Genomic DNA, 24,599 nt, shown 5'->3' with positions numbered 1-24,599 from the left:
CCCCAACCCATCCAATCACTCTTTGTAGCTACAATTTTCTAGCCCTGGCAACATTCTTGTAAACCTCTCTTGCACTCTCTCCAGAGCATCTATGATCTTCCTGTAACATGGTGACCAGAACTGCACACAATCCTCCAGTTGTGGCCTCACCAGTGTTTTATACTATTCCAACATTTTAACCTCACTTTTGTATTCTATACCCCTGCCAATGGAGAGCTTTCTTTACAGCCTTGTCTACTTGGCCTAGTGCCTTTAGGGATCTGTGTACTTGTACGTCAAGATCTCTCATTTCATCTACCCCTCTTAGCAATTTGACAGTGACCCCGGGGCCGGGATCGAACCTGGGACTTCGGCGTCGTGAAGCAGCAGTGCTAACCACTGTGCCACCGAGCCGCCCTGTAAAATCTCATTCACACTGAAAGATTCCGCTAACTGATTTCCTGGTGAGCCTCAATTGGTTTCCTGTTGCCGTCGCTGGACTGAAAACCACTTCTGGGAAAAGCGAGTGGGCGCAGGAACGTGCTGGAGAACCGACATTATCTCCTTCTCTGTGATTTTCCCCGACCTCCAAACCTCTAGGGAAATTCTCACTATGACTGGGAAGGCACAGTGGTTAGCACTGCTGTCTCACAGCACCAGGAACCCGGGTTCAATTACAGCCTTGGGTCACTGTCTGTGCGGAGTCTGCACGTTCTCCCCGTGTCTGCGTGGGTTTCCTCCGGGTGCTCCGGTTTACTCCCACAGTCCAAAGACGTGCAGATTAGGTGGATTGGCCCTTTAGTCTCCTGGATCTGCAGGCTAGATGGGGTTACAGGGTTAGGGCGGAGTAGCGGGCCTGGGTGGGGTGCTCTTTCGAAGGGTCAGTGCAGACCTGATGGGCTGAATGGCCTCCTTGGCTGAATGGGCAGCACAACTGGCTAGCACTGTGACTTCACAGCGCCAGGGTCCCAGGATCGATGCCCCGCTGGGTCACAGTCTGTGTGGAGTCTGCACGTTCTTCCCACGTCTGTGTGGATTCCCTCCGGGTGCTCCGGTTTCCTCCTACAGTCCAAAGACGTGCAGGTTCGGTGGATTGGCCATGATAAATTGCCCTTAGTGTCCAAAAAAGGTTAGGAGGGGTTATTGGGTTACGGGGATAGGGTGGAAGCGAGGGCTTGAGTGGGTCAGTGCAGACCCGATGGGCTGAATGGCCTCTTTCTGTTCTGTATGTTCTATGTTCTGCACTGTAGGGATTCCATGACTATACTTCATAGAATCATAGAATTGAAAGTGCAGAAGGAGGCCATTCGGCCCATCGAGTCTGCACCGGCTCTTTGAATGAGCACCCTACCCAAGTCGACACCCTATCCTCATAACCCAGTAACCCCACCCAACACTAAGGGCAATTTTGGACACTAAGGGCAATTTATCATGGCCAATCCACCTAACCTGCACACCTTTGGACTGTGGGAGGAAACCGGAGCGCCCAGAGGAAACCCACGCACACACGTGCAGAACGTGCAGACTCCGCACAGACAGTGACCGAAGCCGGGTATCGAACCTGGGACCCTGGAGCTGTGAAGCAATTGTGCTAACCACCATGCTACTGTGCTGCCCCAAACTTGAAAAAATTCATTGTATTATAATGCTTTGGGAAATGCAATTGGGCACTATACAAATGCAAACTCTCTCAGGTGAAAAATGTTAGAAACTTCATCAACCTCGCTGTGCTCTTGTTCTTCTTTATTGTGAGGATGGGGGCAAGGGGGCAACATTTAATTAGACTTCAAATGCTTCCTGGGGCAATTAAAGAAAACAATTCCGTTTTATACTCTGGTGGATTTGGTTGCCTTGCAGTTTTACAGTGCTCTTCATGACCTCAAAAGCACTTTACAACCAATGAAGTACTTTTGAAGTGTGGTCGCTGTTCTAATGTATAAAACACAGCAGCCAATTTGTGCACAGCAAGCTTCCACAACAGCAACAATCATCAGCAGATAATCTGTTTTCGTGGTGTTTATTAAAGGATAAAATTGGCCTCGACACTGGAACAAACTCCACTGCACTTCCTTCTGAGAATACTTTTATACGATCCCGAGAAGGCAGGTGAGCCCGCGGACGACTGGCTCGCTGCACTGATCAGGTATAACTGATGAATTGAAAAGGAATAGATTTGAGGCAAAAACTGATTTTGCAGGATCTAAGAGAATCTATGAAGGTCTAATTTAGCTTTCGCATTCAATATTGGGGTGGTTTTGGAATAGGCTATTATCCATTGTAGGAATCTTTCTGGCCAATTAGCCAAACGAAACAGACATCATCACGTAACCACCCGTAACTCGTTATGACCAACGAATAAAGTCATCCACCTGTCATTTCTGGCTGCTCCTATTCAAAGTCCTTGCACTGCGGGGCAAAACCCCACGTGTTTCAAAGAAGCATTGGTGAAATATAAACCTCACCACTCATACCTCCCAAAATAGTCTTCAACATTCCCAAGAAAGCACAACTCGACCTTCCTTTGGCTCCAGTAAAATAGGCATGACTCACGCAGGCTAAAGTGGGGATGACTGTTTCTGATGACTCCCCAGTGACCCCTACTGGAAGGTGTGTGTGTGTGTGTGGCTGTTGGGTGAGGACAGAAATTGAACTTGGTTAAGAGTGACTCCTCTGGTCAAACATCCCATTTACTCTCTCTTTCTCAGAATTCCCCTTTGCTCCCACAGGACATTGGACAAAAATACACCTACCTTGAAAACCATCACACTCATTGACATGATATTTGACATACAAGGCACAATATTAATTAATTATCAAACCAATGACCCCGAGATCAACAGCATCACCAGGTCACAATGATCCATTAGTATTTACGGCGCACAATTAAGATTATCATCGAAAATGTAAGGATCCTTCCTGATGATTTCCCATTTCTTTATATTTTGCCGTCATCATTTTGATCCATGGATGCTTAATGGACATGTGTCTTTAAGTCAAGCGGCAGAGAGCATGAGGAATTCTAAAGTTACAACATCCTGCTAGCTTTGGAAAGCAGAACTCGGACTTTGTGGCACCCGAGAGATGGGGTGGGATTTGGTTCGATTGGTTGGCTGCTGGGAAATGAATTGGCCAAAAGGCCGTATTCTGCCTGATAAATGGTGGTGATTAGATCCTGCCTGAGGTTAATGATTTCCAGAGACCCAACAAAATAAGCTCAGAGAAGGAGGCAAAAGAGGGGGAGGTGTGGCGCTGCTAGTCAAGAACAGTATTATGGTGGCGGAGAGGATGCGAGATGGGGACTCTTCTTCCGAGGTAGTATGGGCTGAGGTTAGAAACAGGAAAGGAGAGGTCACCCTGTTGGGAGTTTTCTATAGGCCTCCAAATAGTTCTAGGGATGTAGAGGAAAGGATGGAGAAGATGATTCTGGATAAGAGCGAAAGTAACAGGGTAGTTATTATGGGAGACTTTAACTTTCCAAATATTGACTGGAAAAGATATAGTTCGAGTACATTAGATGGGTCGTTTTTTGTACAATGTGTGCAGGAGGGTTTCCTGACACAATATGTTGACAGGCCAACAAGAGGCGAGGCCACATTGGATTTGGTTTTGGGTAATGAACCAGGCCAGGTGTTAGATTTGGAGGTAGGTGAGCACTTTGGGGACAGTGACCACAATTCGGTGACGTTTACGTTAGTGATGGAAAGGGATAAGTATACCCCGCAGGGCAAGAGTTATAGCTGGGGGAAGGGCAATTATGATGCCATTAGACATGACTTGGGAGGGGTAGGTTGGAGAAGTAGGCTGCAAGTGTTGGGCACACTGGATATGTGGAGCTTGTTCAAGGAACAGCTACTGCGTGTTCTTGATAAGTACGTACCGGTCAGGCAGGGAGGAAGGCGCGAGCGAGGGAACCGTGGTTTACCAAAGAAGTGGAATCTCTTGTTAAGAGGAAGAAGGAGGCCTATGTGAAGATGAGGTGTGAAGTTTCAGTTGGGGCGCTTGATAGTTACAAGGTAGCGAGGAAGGATCTAAAGAGAGAGCTAAGACGAACAAGGAGGGGACATGAGAAGTATTTGGCAGGTAGGATCAAGGAAAACCCAAAAGCTTTCTATAGGTATGTCAGGAATAAAAGAATGACTAGGGTAAGAGTAGGGCCAGTCAAGGACAGTGTGGAGTCTGAAGAGATAGGCGAGATACTAAATGACTATTTTTCGTCAGTATTCACTCAGGAAAAAGAGAATGTTGTGGAGGAGAATGCTGAGACCCAGGCTATTAGAATAGGTGGCATTGAGGTACGTAGGGAAGAGGTGTTGGCAATTCTGGACAGGCTGAAAATAGATAAGTCCCCGGGGCCCGATGGGATTTAACCTAGGATTCTCTGGGAAGCCAGGGAAGAGATTGCTGAGCCTGTGGCTTTGATTTTTATGTCATCATTGGCTACAGGAATAGTGCCAGAGGACTGGAGGATAGCAAATGTGGTTCCTTTGTTCAAGAAGGGGACTAGAGACAACCCCGGCAACTATAGACCGGTGAGCCTCACGTCTGTTGTGGGTAAAGTCTTGGAGGGGATTATAAGAGGCAAGATTTATAATCATCTAGATAGGAATAATATGATTAGGGATAGTCAGCATGGCTTTGTGAAGGTAGGTCATGCCTCACAAACCTTATCGAGTTCTTTGAGAAGGTGACTGAACAGGTAGACGAGGGTAGAGCAGTTGATGTGGTGTATATGGATTTCAGTAAAGTGTTTGATAAGGTTCCCCACGGTAGGCTATTGCAGAAAATACAGAGGCTGGGGATTGAGGGTGATTTAGAGATGTGGATCAGAAATTGGCTAGCTGAAAGAAGACAGAGGGTGGTGGTTGATGGGAAATGTTCAGAATGGAGTTCAGTTACAAGTGGCGTACCACAAGGATCTGTTCTGGGGCCGTTGCTGTTTGTCATTTTTATAAATGACCTAGAGGAGGGCGCAGAAGGGTGGGTGAGTAAATTTGCAGACGACACTTCAGTCGGTGGTGTTGTCGACAGTGCGGAAGGATGTTGCAGGTTACAGAGGGACATAGATAAGCTGCAGAGCTGGGCTGAGAGGTGGCAAATGGAGTTTAATGTAGAGAAGTGTGAGGTGATTCACTTTGGAAGGAATAACAGGAATGCGGAATATTTGGCTAATGGTAAAATTCTTGGAAGTGTGGATGAGCAGAGGGATCTCAGTGTCCATGCACATAGATCCCTGAAAGTTGCCACCCAGGTTGATAGGGTTGTGAAGAAGGCCTATGGAGTATTGGCCTTTGTTGGTAGAGGGATTGAGTTCCGGAGTCATGAGGTCATGTTGCAGCTGTACAAAACTCTGGTACGGCCGCATTTGGAGTATTGCGTGCAGTTCTGGTCACCTCATTATAGGAAGGACGTGGAAGCTTTGGAACGGGTGCAGAGGAGATTTACCAGGATGTTGCCTGGTATGGAGGGAAAATCTTATGAGGAAAGGCTGATGGACTTGAGGTTGTTTTCGTTAGAGAGAAGAAGGTTAAGAGGAGACTTAATAGAGGCATACAAAATGATCAGGGGGTTAGATAGGGTGGACAGTGAGAGCCTTCTCCCGCGGATGGAAATGGCTAGCACGAGGGGACATAGCCTTAAACTGAGGGGTAATAGATATAGGACAGAGGTCAGAGGTAGGGTCTTTACGCAAAGAGTGGTGAGGTCGTGGAATGCCCTACCTCCAACAGTAGTGAACTCGCCAACATTGAGGGCATTTAAAAGTTTATTGGATAAGCATAGGGATGATAATGGCATAGTGTAGGTTAGATGGCTTTTGTTTTTTGACTTCCCATGTCGGTGCAACATCGTGGGCCGAAGGTACTGTACTGCACTGTATCGTTCTATGTTCTATGTAAAAGCAGTGTCGGGTGTCTGGACATTCAGGGGAAAGGACCCTCTCTCTCTCTCTCGTGTTTCCTCCAGGAAAGCTGCCGTTTTTCTGAAACTGCAGAGACCTGATTGAACCTACAGTGAAAACCTTGGACTGAAAGCCTGGATTGAAGCAAGATGTTCCAGAAATAACCACCTGAAACAAAGACTCTTATCTTTTACTTTCATTATCATGTTGTACGCCCCTCTCCTCCCCTGTGTTTGTCTGTCTTGTATATAATTGTGTTTAAAGTTTCAAACCTGGTGACTGGAATTATTGGGTAGCCAAGGGCCAAAGACCTCGGGTATTTTTCGAAGACTTACTGGTTAATTCAATTGTGTTGCGACTCCGGGTCAAGGGGGGCCGGAAATGTCCGTGCACGAGCCCAGGGTGTTGTAACAAAAGAAAGTTCCAAGTGTCGCTGATTTCGTTTTAATGCGATTTTCCAAGGAATTCCTGATTGGACAGGTAAGGTCACCCAAGTTACTTAGCTCGCATTGTTGCTGCCAGGTGCCATATTTGAACCTGTTATTCTGAGCAGGAGGCAAGGGTACCAGTCCAAAGCTGGCAGGGTCCTCATAAGGTCTTGATGACAGCATCAAGTTGCCACTGCAATGTTCACTGGGAGGCCTGAGGGAGAAACGACAGTGAGCTTCACGTTCGGGGCCAGGAGAGGCCCAATAAAGGCATGTAGAACTTGTCTTCAAAATATCCTTGTGGGGGCCATGAGCAGCTAACGTGCTCCTCTGGGTCCCAGAACAAAACTCCTCGACCTCCTCCTTTCATAATATTGCACATCCACTCAGAGGGAACACCTGGGACATTTTGACAGCCGATCCCGTGCAGGTAACCGCTTGCCGTGTAGCCTCCGTGCCATGGGAATGTTGTTTTTTAGTACTGTTCAGTGTACTTCAAATAGGCTTGCTTTGTTATCAGGGCTTTTGATTTAAGGAGCTTTGGAATTTAAAAAAAATTGCTACAACGCACAGGTCACCAGTTTGAAAAGAAATGAGCTAAATTTGTAGCAATGAAAATGGAAAATCGAGAATTATAATTTTATTCCGTCTGTAGGTATAAAAGCACCTCTTAGCCAATCCTCCCTTCTCATTGCCGACTTTAATGAGTTTCAATTTAACCGCTTTGGAGTCTGTCAGCAGCTCAAAGTGTTGTATGTTTGAAAGAAAACTGTAAACAACGAAGATACAAATTCAGGCCATAAATACGTGCATGGGAGGCTGAAACACACAGTTATATACATAGCAGAGAGGTGGTGTGTTTCTACAAGCCTAGTATCAGCAGTGGCCGCTTAGTTTGCTTAAATGTACAGACATCGTATTTATGCAGGCAAAATTTATTCATGTGGTGACATGTGACAACCAATTATTGTTTGTCATAACTAACACTTCTGCACATTCCCAAGGCCCCCACACATCTGCAACAATAAAATACAATAAAAATAATCTACAAAAAGCAAAGTTCTGTTCTCATTGTTAGAAGGGTCGTGAATGATTTCCAAAAGAGCTAAAGGCAACAGGAGGGAAGACGGCTTGTTGCGGGCGGACATGGAGTCAACGGACCAAATGGCCTCCTGCTGAGCTGCAATCATCCCATGAATGCGGGATTTTAATAAAATGTCAGTAATAATCATTAAAAAACCTTCAAATTTAAGTAACTTCTATGTGTGTGTGTGTGCAAATGAAAACATTCATGGAAACAGTTTACCTACTCGTATATGGCACATGAGCTGTTTCTCCTCTCCCTTGAACATGGGCCGTCCTGGGCCGCCTGCCGCACGGCAGATGGAGCGATTTCCCCAGCGCGAGGGATTGTGGGAGCGACGGACGCCATTACTCATCCAGAGCCCAGTCTCCAAACACCTGGGACAGTGTTCAAAAGGGAGGCAGGGCGCGGTGACCCCACCCTGATACAAAGTACATCTGGGTGGTCACTGGATTTGATTGTGACACCCCCTTACGGGAGGGGGGAGGGGGCAACACGGTAGCACAAGTTGATAGCACTGTGGCTTCCCATGTTCGATTCCCCACTGGGTCACTGTCTGTGCGGAGTCTGCACGTTCTCCCCGTGTCTGCGAGGGTTTCCTCCGGGTGCTCCGGCTTCCTCCCACAGTTCAAAGACGTGCAGGTTAGGTGGATTGGCCATGATAAAGCCACCAAAAAGGTTAGGAGGGGTTATTGGGTTACGGGGGTAGGGTGGAAGTGAGGACTTAATTGGGTCGGTGCAGACTCGATGGGCCGAATGGCCTCCTTCAGCACTGTATGTTCTATATTCTATATCAGTTTCCAGTCTCTTTGTGCATGTAATGAAGTAAAATAGGACAAAAGCACAGAAAACCCAAGTGCCATCTAAACGTAAAGCACGCTGAGGATTTGGAACCACGACCCATCTACATAATCTCTTGGAATCTAATAAATGAGCAAAGTCTAGGCAATATTAAGCGTATACCTAGACGTTTTGCTGCTGTCAAATGAGAAGATTGATCACTTTTCTAGTGCGCAAACCCAGTACATACATTACTGAACTTGGATATTAGATTGGCAGGCATGGTACAGACAAGTAGCCATGGTTAGGGTCTTTCCACAACCTGAAGATAGATGTCCTGTGGTTGGTAAAAACAGAAACGGAACCAAGGTGGTACTTAATGCATTTAAGCTCTGTGGGGAGTCACAAGATTGTTCAGTCTGGAGACGATTTAGTGGAGATACTGGTCACAATTTTTAAAGAGTAAACAAATCGAGTCGCAATCTGGTCAAGATTTCCACAAACTCCAGCCAGGAGCATGGAAAATCTTTGGCATTACTGGAGGCTATTCTGCCAATCCAGCTCTCAATCGGTAATCCTGTAGGTTACAACACTTCAAAGTTCATATCCAAGTGTTTAGAAAAATTCCAATGGGGGCTTCTGTGTTTTCCAATCTTTTAGGCATTGACGTTGAGACAGCCCCAACCCTCCGTGATACCATTTCTCCTCAGCCGCACTCTAATTTACTATGGGAAGCAGGTCGTCACAAGGCACTCTCTCTAGGCCCCACATAATTCTGTGGTTTCAAGCTTATCTTGCTTCCAACAGGTTAGATTTAAAAGATGCAAAAGTGTGTGGGGAACCAGATAATGTGGGAAAACCGGATACATTTTTGAAAGGGACAGAGAGACATTAGTATTTGGGGCTTGTCAGATGGAATACAAAGTCTTTTTTGACCTTGAATGTAAATAAATGGGTTTCTGGCGCACTTTTGATATTTGACCAGTCACTCTGACTCACTAATGGACCCTGGGGAGCGGCAGATCTGCCACCGGGGGCTCATAATTCTTGCAATTTAATTCAGATACCTCTGTAAGACAGTGCCCAAATGAGTTGAGTTGATCTCTGCTCATCAAGCAGGGGAAGGATTACTAGTGCTGTGGAAAAGAGTGTTCCTACAGGGAGTGAACACACACTCTGTATTGCAGGAACAGAAAATCTATTCTGTGGAGACTTGGTTTGGAGACTCTTGGGTGAGGCGATGAGATTTCCATCTGTCAAATTGACTGAACAAAATTCACAATCAGTACTGAAGTTGCACCCCGAACTGTTTAGCTGGCGAAATCAGATTCCTGCTTCAGTACCATATATCATAGAATCCCCACAGCACAGAGCAAGGTCATTCGACACAACGAGTCTGCACCGATCTTCCGAAAGAGCACCCTAACTAGGCCCACTCCCCTGCCTTATCCCCGTAACCCTACAGAACGTGTTGGACACTAAGGGGCAATTTAGCATGGCCAATCCACCTAACCTGTACATCTTTGGACTGTGGGAGGAAACCAAAGCACCCGGAGGAAACCCACGCAGACACAGAGGAGAATGTGCAAACTCCACACGGTCACCCAAGGCCAGAGTCAAACCCGGGTCCCTGGTGCTGTGAGGCAGCAGTGCTGGCCTAGGTGGGAGCGACAGGCCAGGATCTACGCTATTGAATACTGCCCCCAGACCCTGGCTAGGAACTGCATGTGTGACTCCTCCGCTCATGAACGAGGTCAGGAGTCACTGTGAGGGACTCAGTAATTGAACAATTTGTTAGTACAAGAACAACAGTACCCTTTGGAATGTGGATGGGGAGGATGGCAAAAGAAGCAATATTATTTCACCAAGTGTATTAAATAACCCCTTTGAAACAAAAATCGTATACATGTTTCCTGATATTACTAATAGTTAATAATGGAAAAGAATGTCCCATTTAAACAGAAGAGAGGAGTCCTCAGTATGGAAGACAAATGCTGAGAGTCTATAGGGGGTTAACCGGAATTGCTGTTGCTGTAATATCTCCCATAGCTTATAGCCAAGAAATTGTAGTCATGCTGATGCTTTGAAATTAATGCAGACATTATGCTGCTCACGTCCTGTGTGTTTCCAATTTTGATTCTCAACCAACTAGTGTTTCTTTAGAATCTGGACATGTTGGCTTCAGTTTCCTGACTTTTCAGTCATTCGGATTATCATCACTACACTGACAAGAAGACGAACCTCAGACATGTCTAATTGTGGATCAACTCCCTTTCCAGTTACTAAAGTCTTCCTATGTAAGAAAAAGGTAAGCAGAAGTAAAAAGGCCATGTGTACTTAACCTCCAGAAACCCCAAAGTCTACTACAAGATCAGAAGTTTTTAAACTGATCCAGACTGCCACATGGTAAAGACATCTGTTAGGATACAGTAAAGGAAACAGATGGAAAAGGAAGAGATTCCTCAGAATGTATTGTAATATTTACATTATCCTCCATGAACTTCCATGTAGTCCCCATGTTTGTACAATTTATCACTATTTCCTCAGATAGCTGAGATTAGGAAGCCCACATGAGCTCATGTCCTTCTTATTAGCTCCAATGTTGAAAGCAGTCCAGGCTCTCAATCTCCCTATTCCCGATATCTGTTCACCTCAGCCCTTATTCTAAAGTGTTCAGACTAAAATAAAAATCCACACTACCTGAGCAGGCTTCTTCTGGACCTCTTGCTGCGGCTGGAAAAACAAAACAAACTAGTTAGATTCCATCAAGTATTCATGTTGTCCTTCACACTCCTAGCTGTAAGCATAGCATCAAGTACAACATAACGCGGAGCACCTTTCACTTGATTTTTCTACACAGTAAAATAAAGTGTCTTTCCCTTCAACAACACTTGCCTCCAAACCTCGCATCCCTTGCTAACCTGTAATGAAACACTTGCATATCCCTGAATCCCTTCAAATCAGAAGAAATGTTACGCTAAAAGGGAAAAGGCGCAGTCTGAATTCATTTGACTTCCATGGCTAAAAGAAACACTCTGAGGGAACTGCCTGACTTTATTTTTCATGAATTAGGTCGTGACAGTTCAATGAGAGGGAAAAAGACAATGTCTGAATCAAGGCCAGCGCTGGCTCCGAGCCCAGTATGTGTCAAAGTAACTTTACCAGCTGCCCTCCAAAAAGCACTCAATCCTCCCATAATCTCAACGACGGACCATTGATGACTGCAGAGACAGAAAAAAGGCGGGGGTAGGGGACTAGCTATTGCTTATTCCCAGCCCGTCTCACCCCAACATCAAGCAAACTCCTGGCCAGGCCCCGCCATCTGATTTTTTATGAATGGCTTCAGGAAAACAGATTGAGTGCGATATATTTCTAATTGTCATTCATGAAAAAAGGCAGGATTTACACATTGCTCAGAAACCTGGTAACAATTGAAGTCGCAGACCTTATTAACAAGTGCCTCAGGTTGTAGTCAGAGTTATTGGATTCTTGGGTTCTTCCGAAAGATTTAACCCTTGAAAACTTAAGTTTCCTTGCATCAAAAGGAACAGAATTTGTGCAGACAACCTCCCACCCTGGTCATTTAGCATTGTTAAAATATATTGCTAATGCTGTGCGAGACCACCAAAATGCACATTGTACTAATTTATACTGAAAACAAAGAAATGCTATGTTTGATATTGTTTGAACAGTGCAGTCGTATCACAGACCGTGCAAGCACAGAGGGTGAAATACAACACCACACAGTGATAGTTGTATTGTTGCTTCAATGAAATCGAGGCAAAGTCTTGGAAGCTCTTCAAATCATACTTAACAGGAAAGGAATTTTCTGTCAGTACAAAAGACCTCAAGGCCAAACCTTGTGTAGTTAGCATTTCTTTAAAATGCCGCGTGTTTTGTTCTCGACGCTCTCCCAACTTTTACTATTCCAACAAATCGGCACGAAAACCTCCCATGTCCCCAGACCTGGCACCACCAACAGTACAACAAGTGGTGGGTGTACAGCCCTGGGTTGTGTTTTGTGAATTGCTTGGCATCCCACTGGAGCAGCCGCTGGGTTCACTAGGTTTTCAATCCATTGTATGAATGAGCCGCCACATATTCGAGACTTGAAATGAGACACCTTTTCAATTCAATGGAATCTTGAATTAAAATGCTCGATTTAAGTAAGGGGAGAAAAAAAAACTTTAGAAAAAATATACAAGATGCAACAGATTGGAGAATTCCATTATGTTGCGATAGACAAAAGCATTGCCTGTTAAACCATTCCACCCTTTTGTGTGTTACCCACATGTAGTGCAGCACTTTTACCAAATGACTGGTAAGTAAAATAGAATACAGTGCAATCAACATTGCCTCATTATTCCCTCTACATAAACGTTTTTGGTGGTGTTGGCTTTTGAAGGGTTAAGACAGTGGCAGAGTAAAGAGAAGCCTCTTTCACCACACAATGTCCCAATGTGCTTTACAGCTAATGAGCTACATTTGATGTGATGTCACTGTTGTAGTGTAGGAAACAGGGGAGTCAATTTGCATGCAGCAAACTTGCAAACAGCAACATGACCAGATAATCTATTTGTGATCTTGGCCGTTATTTCCAATGCCCCCTCCAGAGGGTTTCCCCCCCCCCCCCCGGCTGATGTGGCGAGCCGTTGGCCACCGGTGGGATCTTCCAGATCCGCCAAAGTCTATGGGCTTTTGCATGGGCTCGCCCAGTCCCGCCGTCAGGGTATCAGGAAGCACTCCCGTGCTCTTCTTCAAAATAGTGTCATACGGCCTTTGACGCATGCTTGAGGTGACAGACGTCTCCTCCACAGGGTAGTAGTCTGTCAGTACTGCACCGGAGTGTCAGCATAGATTTTAGTGCCCACGTCTCTGGTGTGGGACTTGAACCCACAATGTTCTGACTCAGAGGCAGGAGTTCGACCTAAACCACCGCTCACACAGGGATGAAATCCATAACTTCTGGATCTCTGAGGCAAGCTACTGCCAACAAAGCGATGAAGATGTCTTTTCCCAGTGTTTGAACTTTTTTTTTTTTAAATTTGTTTTTATTCAAAAAGTTTCAATAATTTTTACAAGCCACTACAAAAAGAAAACAATAAAAAGAAAACATAGCAATAAAACAAAAAACAACTTAACCATTTAACAAATTAACAATTTAACAAAACAAGGTGGGGTATCTGCCCTCTACAAATGAAGTCAGTCCACCCCCACCCCCCTCCCCCTGTTTGAACTTTTAATAGCTAATCCCATTCAAAAAGTTATATTTTTGAATAACTAAACAATTACATGTGCATACTCTTTCTAAACAGTTCACCATTACGCAGTTTCCTTCCAGTCTTCACTCACCAATGCTGCACCCCACTGCAGCCATTAGGAACCCGTATGTCTCATTGTTATCTCTGACGAGGAAACAAAGACAACGCCTTCACTCGACACCTCACTGCTTGGCGCAGCTCAAATTAGGTGCACGGCATGAGATCTTAAACATGCATTCCGACTGACTCTTATGGCACCGGGTGTTAGTAATCGCTGCCACCATGCTGCTCATCCTTTTAGTCCAGGCGTTCCTCTGAGCACTGTTGTATCACAAATACGTTGCTTGTAAACATGCCAGCCGTGACAACAGCAGTGGTAACATTTGCCAGGAATGTATTTTTGTGCACCCATCCCTCCCCACCTGCCGAGTTCCTCCCTCCCTCCCTCTTCCTTCAATGATCAATGTGTTGGAGCTTTACACTGGGGCTGTTATTTTCCACCACTAGCACAGTGGCATTTGAATGTTGCATATTTTACAAGTCTGAACATAAGTTCCTGTTATCAAATTGAAAACTCCCCGGCCATGAAAGATGCAAAGAACACTTTAACAGCTGCTTGCAAATCAAAATAGTGGCAATTTTCATCCTTACTCCAACTAAGTCAAAACCACTGTGCAAATTACAAAGTAGGAATTCAATCAATGCAAAACTTCTGAAATTATGTCTTCCTTCATCTTTGGAATTAATTTTAGGTCAGTTGCTTTAGAATGTAAATGCCTTACAGCACCTTCTGCACACCTACCCCGCACAGGCAGAATGATAAGTAGATGTTATCCGTTTGCAAAGTGGTGAGAAGGTGCCGTCTAAAGCAGCGTCTTGTAGTGACAGATTTTAAACTGACCAGCTTCCTCAGTATGGATCTGAAAAATGTTGCACCAAAAACTTGGGTGGGATTTACCCACCCTTTAGCAACAGCTAAAAGTAGATGTCAGAAAGTGACTTTAGGGCAGCACGGTGGCGCAGTGGTTAGCACTGCTGCCTCATGGTGCTGACGACCCGGGTTCGATCCCGGCCCCCGGTCACTGTCCGTGTGGAGTTTGCACATTCGTCCCGTGTCTGCGTGGGTCTCACCCCACAACCCAAAGATGTGCAGTAAAGTGGATTAGCCACGCTAAATTGCCCCTTAATCGATGGAATATTTAAATACTATGGCACAAGCTGAACAAGTGAAGTTATTTGGTTGTTAGATTTGGTACGAAAATAGCTTTCTTCATAAAACGTTTAAATCCAAAACCCATCCAGTGCTATTTTTCACACACAATCTCTAACAAATGCAGATAAGGCTGAAACCTATTTCGGGGACTTGACACCATTTGAGGCACTATTTCATACAAATGAGTGTAGATTTGTTACATCATTATGCTCACGTAAAATGCCACCCCATTCTTTTAAATGTTATTTCATATGGCACTTCTGCCCAGTATAAACACTCCTGCCACACACACTCTCAGTCTGTTATCTTTTATTTGTGACTGTTACAAACAAGTGGATTTGATAGTCCGACCTCCAGGCTTCTCCACTCTGAGTTGCCAATAGGTTAGGGAGAAGGACACCATGAATGTGTCAACTTCCGTCCCCACAAGTGGGAGAGCATTCCAACAGAGCAGTGTATCGCAAACAAGCACCTAGCTGGTTAAAGAGGATCACCACCACTGCATTTGTTCCTTGCTTAGCATCATAGTTGCATTCCTGAAAAGAGCATGTTTACATGCAGCAACATTAAGCGAAACAGATTTTCCCGTTTTAACCAATGGAGTTGGTTCTGTAAGAATATCATCAGAAAGAACATTGCCCTGCAAGCTGAAATGCTTTACACTGCCAATTTTTAGTACCGGTAAATTAAATAACTTGACTTTACTTAGGGGCACCATGGTGGTTAGCACTGCTGCCTCACAGCGCCAGGGACCTGGGTTCGATTCCGACCTTGGATGACTGTCTGTGTGACGTTTTCACATTATTCCCGTGTCTTTGTGGGTTTCCTCCGGGTGCTCCGGTTTACTCACACAGTCCAAAGATGTGCAGGTTAGTTGCATTGGCCATGCTAAATTGTCCCGAGGTGGGGTTACGGGGATAGGGTGCTGCTTCAGTGGGTCAGTGCAGACTTGATGGGCCGAATGGCCTTGTTCCGCACTGTGGGGATTCTAAGACTTCTTCTACTTGTGTCTGGCTCTCTGCCTCTCCCACCCTTCTGCTCTCTGTCGGGGAGAGTGAAGGGCGGCAGCAATCGAGGGGTTCAGCGATCAAGACAGGTCACGTGGCCCTGCGACAGAACTGGCGCAAAGGATTGTTGAAATAAAACTCTTGATGCTAAATGTGAATAGGGCCTTATTAGCTGACCAATGTTAAAGCAGAGTGATTAAAGGGGCAGTTTAAAACAAGGCACGACGAACAAGCTAATATAAATTTTACTTGAATATGCATTTTTCATTTTCCTGAATCTTGTGGATTATGGAAATTATCAATTTTTCCTCATTAATTTTCTTCGCTGATCCATCTTCACCTTGGTCTGAATTGTTCCCTAGAAGAGCAGCAACTGACTCCAGTTTGGTTGTGGAGAAATTATCCGTGGAGAAATTATGCATTTCTCTGACCAACTTGAAATATGAAGTGCGAGGGGGCGGCACGATAGTTAGCACTGCTGCCTCAGGTGCCAAGGACCCGAGTTCGATCTCGGCCCCGGGTCACTGTGTGGAGTATGCACATTCGCCCCGTGTCTGAGTGGATCTCACCCCCACAAGACAAAGATGTGAAGGATAGGTGGATTGGCTACGATAATTGCCCCTGAATTGGAAAAAAAGTAGAATTGAGCACTTTAAATTTACTTTAAAAAAAATGAAATATCTAGTGCTTCCTTGGTGCCTCAAGAATGACCCCCTCCTCTTCCCCCGCTACCCAACACACACATCCAACAGTACTTCAATTCAACTGATTCTCGATTTACCTCACATTTGTCTTTTGATCCAGAATGGTACTGGTCTTTTGTCCAACCCTCTTGGAGAGACCGGGATCCTGATCTAGATCATTGCTGTCAGCGGGAGAGATCTGTGATTCTGTGTGTGCGTATGCGTGCAGCTCTGCAATAGGTGAGAGTCTGGATTCAGGAGGAGAAGGGCTCAGAAATGAAGAGAGGGCAAAGGTTAGAAATCAAGAAGAGGGGAGGAGTGTTTAGATTTTTGGGCGTCTGGGTTGCAGGGAAGGAGGGGGAAATCAGAGATGAAATCAGTGAGGATGAAAGCACAAGATAGAAACTGATGAATGGGGCAAAGGTGGAGAGAATTGTTCCACTCTTCAAATGCTCACAGGTGGCTTAGAAGATCTTGCAAGATCAGTTGCTGGCACAACAACATGGATAAAGATTCTCAACCGCAGGGAATCTCTCTGTTTCAGGCCAATAACATTTGTGGAAGTCACATGATCTGATGCCATGCATCCAAATTTACAGATGTGCAGGGTGGCGTGGCCAATCCACATAGAATTTACAGTGCAGAAGGAGGCCATTCGGCCCATCGAGTCTGCACCAGCCCTTGGAGAGGGCATCCTACCTAAGCCCACACCTCCACCCTATCCCAGTAACCCCACCTAACCTCTTTTGGACATTTAAACTGCTAGCCTCTTCATGGCTGTGAACAGGCTAAATTGCAATTTATCATGGCCAATCCACCTTACCTGCACATCTTTGGACTGCGGGAGGAAACCGGAGCACCTGGAGGAAACCTACGCAGACGCAGGGAGAACGTGCAGACTCCGCACAGACAGTGACCCAAGTGCGAATCAAACTTGGGACCCCGGCGCTGTGAAGCAACAGTGCTAACCACTGTGCTGCCGTGCCGCCCTATCGCATGGGTAAACCTCCTAGAATGCCTCCAACGAGAGTTTGCAACCGTCGTGCGCAGCCATGAAGACGCGAGCAGTTTCAATTTCAAGATAAATAAAATATATAAAGTGCTTAAAAGTAAAAAGAATTCCTAATTTACACTGACTGTAATCAAGCACTGTTTAACAAACGGTGTTCAAGAAACAGCCATGATCGCTTTAACACGAATGTTACTTCCTAAAGTGGACCACATTGGGGAGGCAGTCAGCACACTGTCAACGACTTGACTTTTCAGAATACACATTAAATCTAATGGATAACCTGGAACAATCTCTATTCACGGTAAAAATATCATCTAAATACCTGAATGAGATTAGTGTCTGTGCAGAGATGATGGATATCTGGCAATGGTCACAGCATTTTTTTCCCTCAGTCTACCAAATTCCTAACAGCTACTATAATAATAATAATCTTTATTATCACAACTAGGCTTCCATTAACACTGCAATGAAGTTACTGTGAAAAGCCCCTAATCGCCACATTCCGGCGCCTGTTTGGGTACAGTGAGGGTGAATTCAGAATGTCCAAATTACCTAACAACACGTCTTTCGGGACTTGTGGGAGGAAACCGGAGCACCCGGAGGAAACCCACGTCATGCAGGGAGAACGTGCAGACTCCACAGACAGTGACCCAAGCCGGGAATCAAACCTGGGATCCTGGCACTGTGAAGCAACAGTGCTAACCACTGTGCTACCATGCTGCCCACCACTCACCTCCATTTTAGGCGTACCCCTTTAAGCTCCCTTCTCCGTAACAGCCTGGTTCAAATATGCTTTGCACTGGCCCTTGATGAGAGATTTTAAGTAATGCCCAACAGTAGCAAATGCTTTGACAGTACACGATAAACAAAAGTACATTACAAAGCTGTGCCAGGTTGTTTAGATGACATCATAAACCAAGATAGCAAAGGTTTTGTGGTTACAGATAACTAAAACCGCCAGTCTGTTATAGCACTGAGTACAATCCTAATGATCATTAAAAACATTCAGCGAACAGACTAACCACAGACTGTATCACGTTACCCCCATACCAATTGGCTTTTTTTCAAGCTGCCATCAACCTTGCCCAATTGATTTGGTATCAGAGACCTCTTGTTTCCTATGTTCAAAGTAGGGTTGTAGGCGGTGGACTCTCGAGAGGTTTTTGTAGTTTGGCCATGAGAGGCACACACACGAGAATCAGTGTGGTAGTACCAGAAATTCTGTAATGAACTATGGGGTGGGTTAGCCAAAAATCCCTTTGTAAGACCCGTTCACACGGGAAGACTGTAAAATGAAACCTGTCAAGTCACACCTGCAGACTAAAGTGTACTCTGAAATTTGGAATCAGACCAAAACTCTGCACATATTAACTTATTCAGTCCTTAATTGAAACTGCACCTGTATGAACTAACAGCCGATAAATGAGCAATTTTGAACATCACATTTCAGCCCCTTCCTTGAACAGGAGATCACAGGTTATAGAAAAGGCTCGGGATTTTGTAACATTTTCAGGCAGTGTTAAAATGGGATCATGTGGATTGGGAGGTGAGAGGGAGAGAGAGAGAGAGAGAAAGTAAAAGAAAGAAGAAAACAAAGAATTTTCGATAAACAGGTTCGATAGAATTGTTGAAAATGCAATCAGAGTAATTTCAGCACCCAGAAAACATGAACAAAAATGGATCTTTAGCACTATTCAATATTTTTCCATCTTTATTAAAATAAATTTGAAAGAGCTGCAGCAGGTTGCAGCAATGAATGCAGTTCGTCACCACTTGGAGGAGGTGCTGAGGGTCGTATGGGCACAGAACGTACTCTGGGACCTGCACCTTCAATGTCTATCATTGAAAGTGACTCAGGGGTACCACCCTCAGGTATTCACCCTCAGATTGACCAAGTCCGTGTGACGCTAAAGCCCACAGCACCTTCCGAGATCGCGACCATCATACGCATCAGTCTTAAACGGATTTGATTCACTCTACTTCCAAAGAAAAACGGTTGAGAGCAGTAGACAGAGCAAACACCCTGGCTCTAGAAATGAAATGAAAATGAAAATGAAAATCGCTTATTGTCACAAGTAGCCTTCAAATGAAGTTACTGTGAAAAGCCCCTAGTCGCCACATTCCGGCGCCTGTTCGGGGAGGCTGTTACGAGAATGAGTGCTATCCCAGACTGTTCCAATACAACTACAATGCTGGCAATTACCTGACAAAGTGGAAAAAGTTGAATGTTTCCCTGAGCAGACTGTCAAAGTCATTTGGCAGAGTGCTTCATCACCGGAACTTTCAAATAACCACCGAACAGGTGGTTGACTGCTGATGAAAAAGCCCATCACCATCATATCTTTCCTGCAAGCCCCAAGTTTCAATCCTCTACACATTGCTCTCAGGGTAGCTGTTGTGGGGAAGAGACACTCGTGCACGTCCTTCTGCAATTTGTAAGGGACGACGGGAAAGAGATGCAGAGGATTTTGTCAAGGTTCATCCCGAGCAGCTCTGTGATGCAGAAAACGCACACAGAGACCAACATCGACTGCTGCTGGGGGACCTTTATCTCGGTGAAAGATCCTCTTCGGTCTGGCCGAAACCTGCTGGTCTTCCAGTGCAAGGAGTTGCCAACAACTGGGCGTTGCAGATTGGCATTTCCCATGATCCAGGACTACGTGTTGTGATGTAGGACTATGTGCTGAGGGATGCCCTGAAGCTTGGGGCAGCTGCTGCAGAAGCAAAATGGGGAGAGTAAGACGTCTTACAACACCAGGTTAAAGTCCAACAGGTTTGTTTCGAATCACTAGCTTTCGGAGTATAGCCCCTTTCTCAGGTGAATGAGGTGAATTCACCTGATGAAGGAGCAGTGCTCCGAAAGCTAGTGATTCGAAACAAACCTGTTGGACTTTAACCTGGTGTTGTAAGACTTCTTACTGTGCTCACCCCAGTCCAACGCCGGCATCTCCACCTCAAAATGGGGTAAGACCAGGGTCTATGGCCATACACAGCCATAGTGTACTGAGAGACCGAGCCGAATCCCTCGGGTTGTATGTTTGACATGGAACGTCTGTAAATACTAAGAGTATTGCAACTGCTGCGTAGCACCCTGGTGCTGCATGCCGGATGGAGAAAAGATTAATTCTATTGTACCCGTCTGTAAGTTTCAATTTGAAATGCACCTTTACAGGTTTTGTGGAAGAAAAGATGATTTTGGAAAGAAAATTCAATGTGGAAAATTACCAGTCCGCAAAAAATAGGAGAATTCTACAGCCTGCCCCCAATCATCAGCGACGAGTTTGGCGTGGACAACAACGTTAACAATAATGTAATAAAAGCAAAATAATGCTGAAGCTGCAAACCTGAAACAGAAAACAGAAAATGTTGGGAAAGCTCAGCAGGCCTGGCAGCAACTGTGGAGAGAGAAACAGAGTTCACGTTTCAAGTCTGCATGACTCTTCCTCAGAGATCAGGAGAGGGCGAAATGTGATTGATTATGTACTGCAAACGAGGGGGCATTAGAGCACAGTTGCAGCAAAATAGAAGGTCTGGAATAGGGATGAGCTAGAAGAGATTGGAAAAAGATGTTTGGGGAACAAAACAAATCAAAAGAATTGCTAATGGCAGTGTTGGGGACTAAAGAAGGTGCTGATAGTGGCATAAAGGTAAGATCGCAGAACAATATTAACAAGTTGCTCACATCCACTGATAGTCAGTTCAGTTGTGCCAGGACCACTTAGCTGCCGATGTTATCATTCTCCAAGTTCAGGGATGGGTACAAGAGCTGAAAACCAGCAGTAAGGTAAAAGGTACTGAGACAACATTGAGCAGAATGCGCACATAGAATGTAAAGTCAATGAGGTTCGGGGCATGTACTCTTCAGGAACTAAAGTCACACTTAACACAAAGAAGATGGTTGTGGTTGTTGGAGGCCAATAATTGTAGCCCCAAGGCATTACTACAGGAAGACCCTAGAATATTCTCTTAGGCCCAATTATCTTCAGCTGCCTCAGTAGTGACCTTCTTCCCATCAGAACGTCAGAAGTGATTGTTCACTGATCACAGCAGTTCCAATTTAATTTATAATTTTGCAAATGATGAAGGAGGCCATGTCCTCCTGCTGCACAATGTTCTGGTTTTGCCTTCTAAGTTACAAGCTCCATTTGTGCCACATGAGTACCAGGCAATAGCAATCGCTGGCATTATGTCGTATTAACTTCAACATCTTGAGCCTCACCAATGAGTTGAAACCGAACAGGAACATAAATGCTGTGCTTACTAGAAAAAGTTAGAGGCTGGGTATTCTGTTGCAAGTGGCTCATGCCCTGACTTCACAAAATCTCTCCCTCGCCCAAGATGCACAATGTCAGGTGTGAAAAGAAATACTCACCACCTGCCTGGATGGGTGCAGTTCTGCATCATCCAGGACAAAGCAGTCTGTTTGATCGGCACTTCAGACTAAACATCCATCCGCTTTCTCACCAGCTGCTAATTATACTCTCTATATTATGCCCAACAACAAATCTGCATCCTCTTCAGCAACGCCTCTCAAACCCCTTAACATCCACTGCCCAGAAAGATAAAAGAATAACATCACCTTTAAGTGCCCCTCAAAGCAACACACACACCATGCTGAACCCCGGTGATCCCCACCCACCCACTGGGGTCCCTCATGCCAAGGAATGCCCCCACCCACCTACTATGTCCCTTTAAGCCCTCCATTCAAAGCTATGGCACATCCTTGCCCATTTACCCACTATACACTGTACAGAACCAATGAGCACTGTAATGAGAGTAGGGTATGATATTAAAGCTAAAAAGTCACCAATATCTTTCCACTTCCTGAAAAAAAATAGCATTTACTACAGCCCAATAAAAGTGTCAATCATCCAGACCCCTTTAAGTTCTAATAGCTCATGCTGCAATCACTTTAAACCACTTTATTTTGAGTTAAAAAATGTAAAATTTACAGAAGAGATTAGAGAGCCATAGCTGTCAAGCAAGCAATATTTTCTCTGGGGTTCAGGTCTTTCAATAGAGTGAGGGATTATATACTCTTGGCTGAGTACTAAACCAGCTGAGCATGAGGGATGTGTGGCGCCGTAGTTGTATAGTGGTCAGTACTCTGCATTGTGGCCACAGTAACCTTGACTCGAATCCGAGTTACGGCAGCCGTTATTTAATGAGCGGCACGGTAGCACAGTGGTTAGCGTCAGGGTCCCAGGTTCAACTCCTGGCTTGGGTCACTGACTGTGCGGAGTCTACACGTTCTCCCTGTGTCTGTGTGGGTTTCCTCCGGGTGGTCCGGTTTCCTCCCACAAATCTTGAAAGACGTGCTGTTAGGTAATTTGGACATTCTGAATTCACCCTGTGTACCCAAACATGTGCCGGAATGTGGCGACCAGGGGCTTTTCACAATAACCTCATTGCAGTGTTAATTTAAGCTTACTTGTAATAAAGATTATTATTACTGCTTGATTGACAGCTCTGGCTCTCTGATCATTGTTGTTAATTGCACAATACACAAGGTTAAGTGGTTTTGGGTACTTGCAGTTTCTGCTTTTGATACTTTATAGGATGATTGCTACTTTTATTGGGCTGCAGTGAAATGACATTTTTTAATAGTGGAAACTAATGAATGAATGAGTTTTTTTTAAAAAAGCTTTAAAAAAAAAAAATACATCCTATTGTCAATATGGGTTCTTCTGTACAGTGCCTAGTGGGTCAATGGGCTTGACATAGGGACATTGTTGTGCATAAGGGGCTACAGGAGTGGGTGGCAAGGTACAGCTTGGCATAGGGAATATGAGGGGCCGAAGAAATTGGGGGGTGAGGGGAGAGAGAGAATGGACCTTGATATGGGGAATATGAAGAGGACTGTTTGAACTTACTTTTTAAAAGGCCTCCTCATGCAGACTATGGTTCAAGACACCTCTTGAGGTGCCGGGAACCATGACCCATTGAAAACCTGGTCTGACACCAGGAGGGTGAGAGAGGTTTCGCCAAGCTCCGCACGCACGAGTACGGCCTCAACCGGGACCTTGGATTCATGTCGCATTACATTCACCACCCCTCCCCCCCCAAAAACCACCATCTGGCCTGGTCTTGCGAAATCCTACCAACAATCCTGGCTTGAGACAATTCACACCTCTTTAACCTGTGATTATCCCTCTCTCCAGTTGCTCCGTTTGGACCTGTAAAGACTTAATTACCTGCAAAGACCCACAGTCAAAGTATCATCTTGCCTCTTTGACTTTGTCTATATATATGTTTCTGGAACCTACCCCTTCATTCACCTGAGGAAGGAGCAGTGCTCCGAAAGCTAGTGATTCGAAACAAACCTGTTGGACTTTAACCTGGTGTTGTAAGACTTCTTACTGTGACACAAGGAGTACTGCGAAGAGCTGGACTTCTCCCCACCATGGCGCTAGCCTGGTTGGAAGTGCAGGGTACAAGCTTTAGGACCGAACCAGCCCGCAACCTTAAAAGGCACGCCCGAAAAATCGGAAACCTTTGGGAACCACCGAATCAGGTCCCAGCTGCCATTTTTAAAGGACTCCGGAGTCATCCCAACTTGGTGAAAATTCAGTCCTATATTACAGGATTTTTATTACAGTGAATCTCAGTGAAAGGCACAGCATACGCAAGAAAGATTCACAGAAGGAACTCCTCCTTTCTCAAACTGCTAACAGATGTCCTGCCTCCATTAGTCTGTAACAATTACATTGAGATAAAGAAATCTCAACTGACAGGTACTAAACGGGCAGCTTCACACCTAGACTTCATTACACCGATCTACTGTGCTTGGCCACAATACGTCATTGCCAAAATGCTTTAAGGGTTCAATTAGACAATCATTAGATTAAATTTAAGAATGAATGAACAATTTAAAATCTATAACAACTTAGATCCGGGTTATTACAGAATTTACAAATGCCTGAACAAGCTCAGGATTGCAAGCTCTCTCTGAAGTGCAAAAGCCATTTTCAATTGGTAAGCTGATTCAAACACAAGAACTTTTTTTTTGTTTCTGTATTTTGTTACACCGGCGTTAACTTAACTTTCTGTTGCACTCCATAAAGAAGTATGCTTAATAAGACGAAAGAGGTGGAGCAGGGTACAAAAAAAATCATTTTAAAAGTGAAAGGAAGACAGAGAATGGCGACATGCTTGCAGGGAAGGGTTTTTTTTCTTTAAAGAAGCCTGGCAAAGTAAAGTGACTTTTGGAGGGAATTTCAAAGTATTGGTGCTTGGTGCGGAAAAGGACTGCCCCC

General features: G+C 45.0%; 1 protein-coding gene across 2 annotated transcripts in view; it reads right to left on the bottom strand.

Annotated features, from left to right (window-relative positions):
• Positions 1–24,599, bottom strand: part of hmga2 (high mobility group AT-hook 2) — a 193,475-nt gene that overhangs the window by 14,765 nt on the left and 154,111 nt on the right. Inside the window, exon 4 of one of the 2 annotated variants that reach the window (XM_072485180.1) lies at positions 10,868–10,900. The exons of the other annotated variant lie outside the window; for it this stretch is intronic. Coding sequence (XP_072341281.1) covers positions 10,868–10,900 — 33 coding nt within the window. The remainder of the gene's footprint in view (positions 1–10,867; positions 10,901–24,599) is intronic. 2 annotated transcript variants of the gene reach the window in all.

This window comes from Scyliorhinus torazame, chromosome 19 (assembly GCF_047496885.1).
Source record: "Scyliorhinus torazame isolate Kashiwa2021f chromosome 19, sScyTor2.1, whole genome shotgun sequence".
NCBI classification, from domain to species: domain Eukaryota; kingdom Metazoa; phylum Chordata; class Chondrichthyes; order Carcharhiniformes; family Scyliorhinidae; genus Scyliorhinus; species Scyliorhinus torazame.
This window is presented reverse-complemented; position numbering and strand designations above follow the sequence as displayed.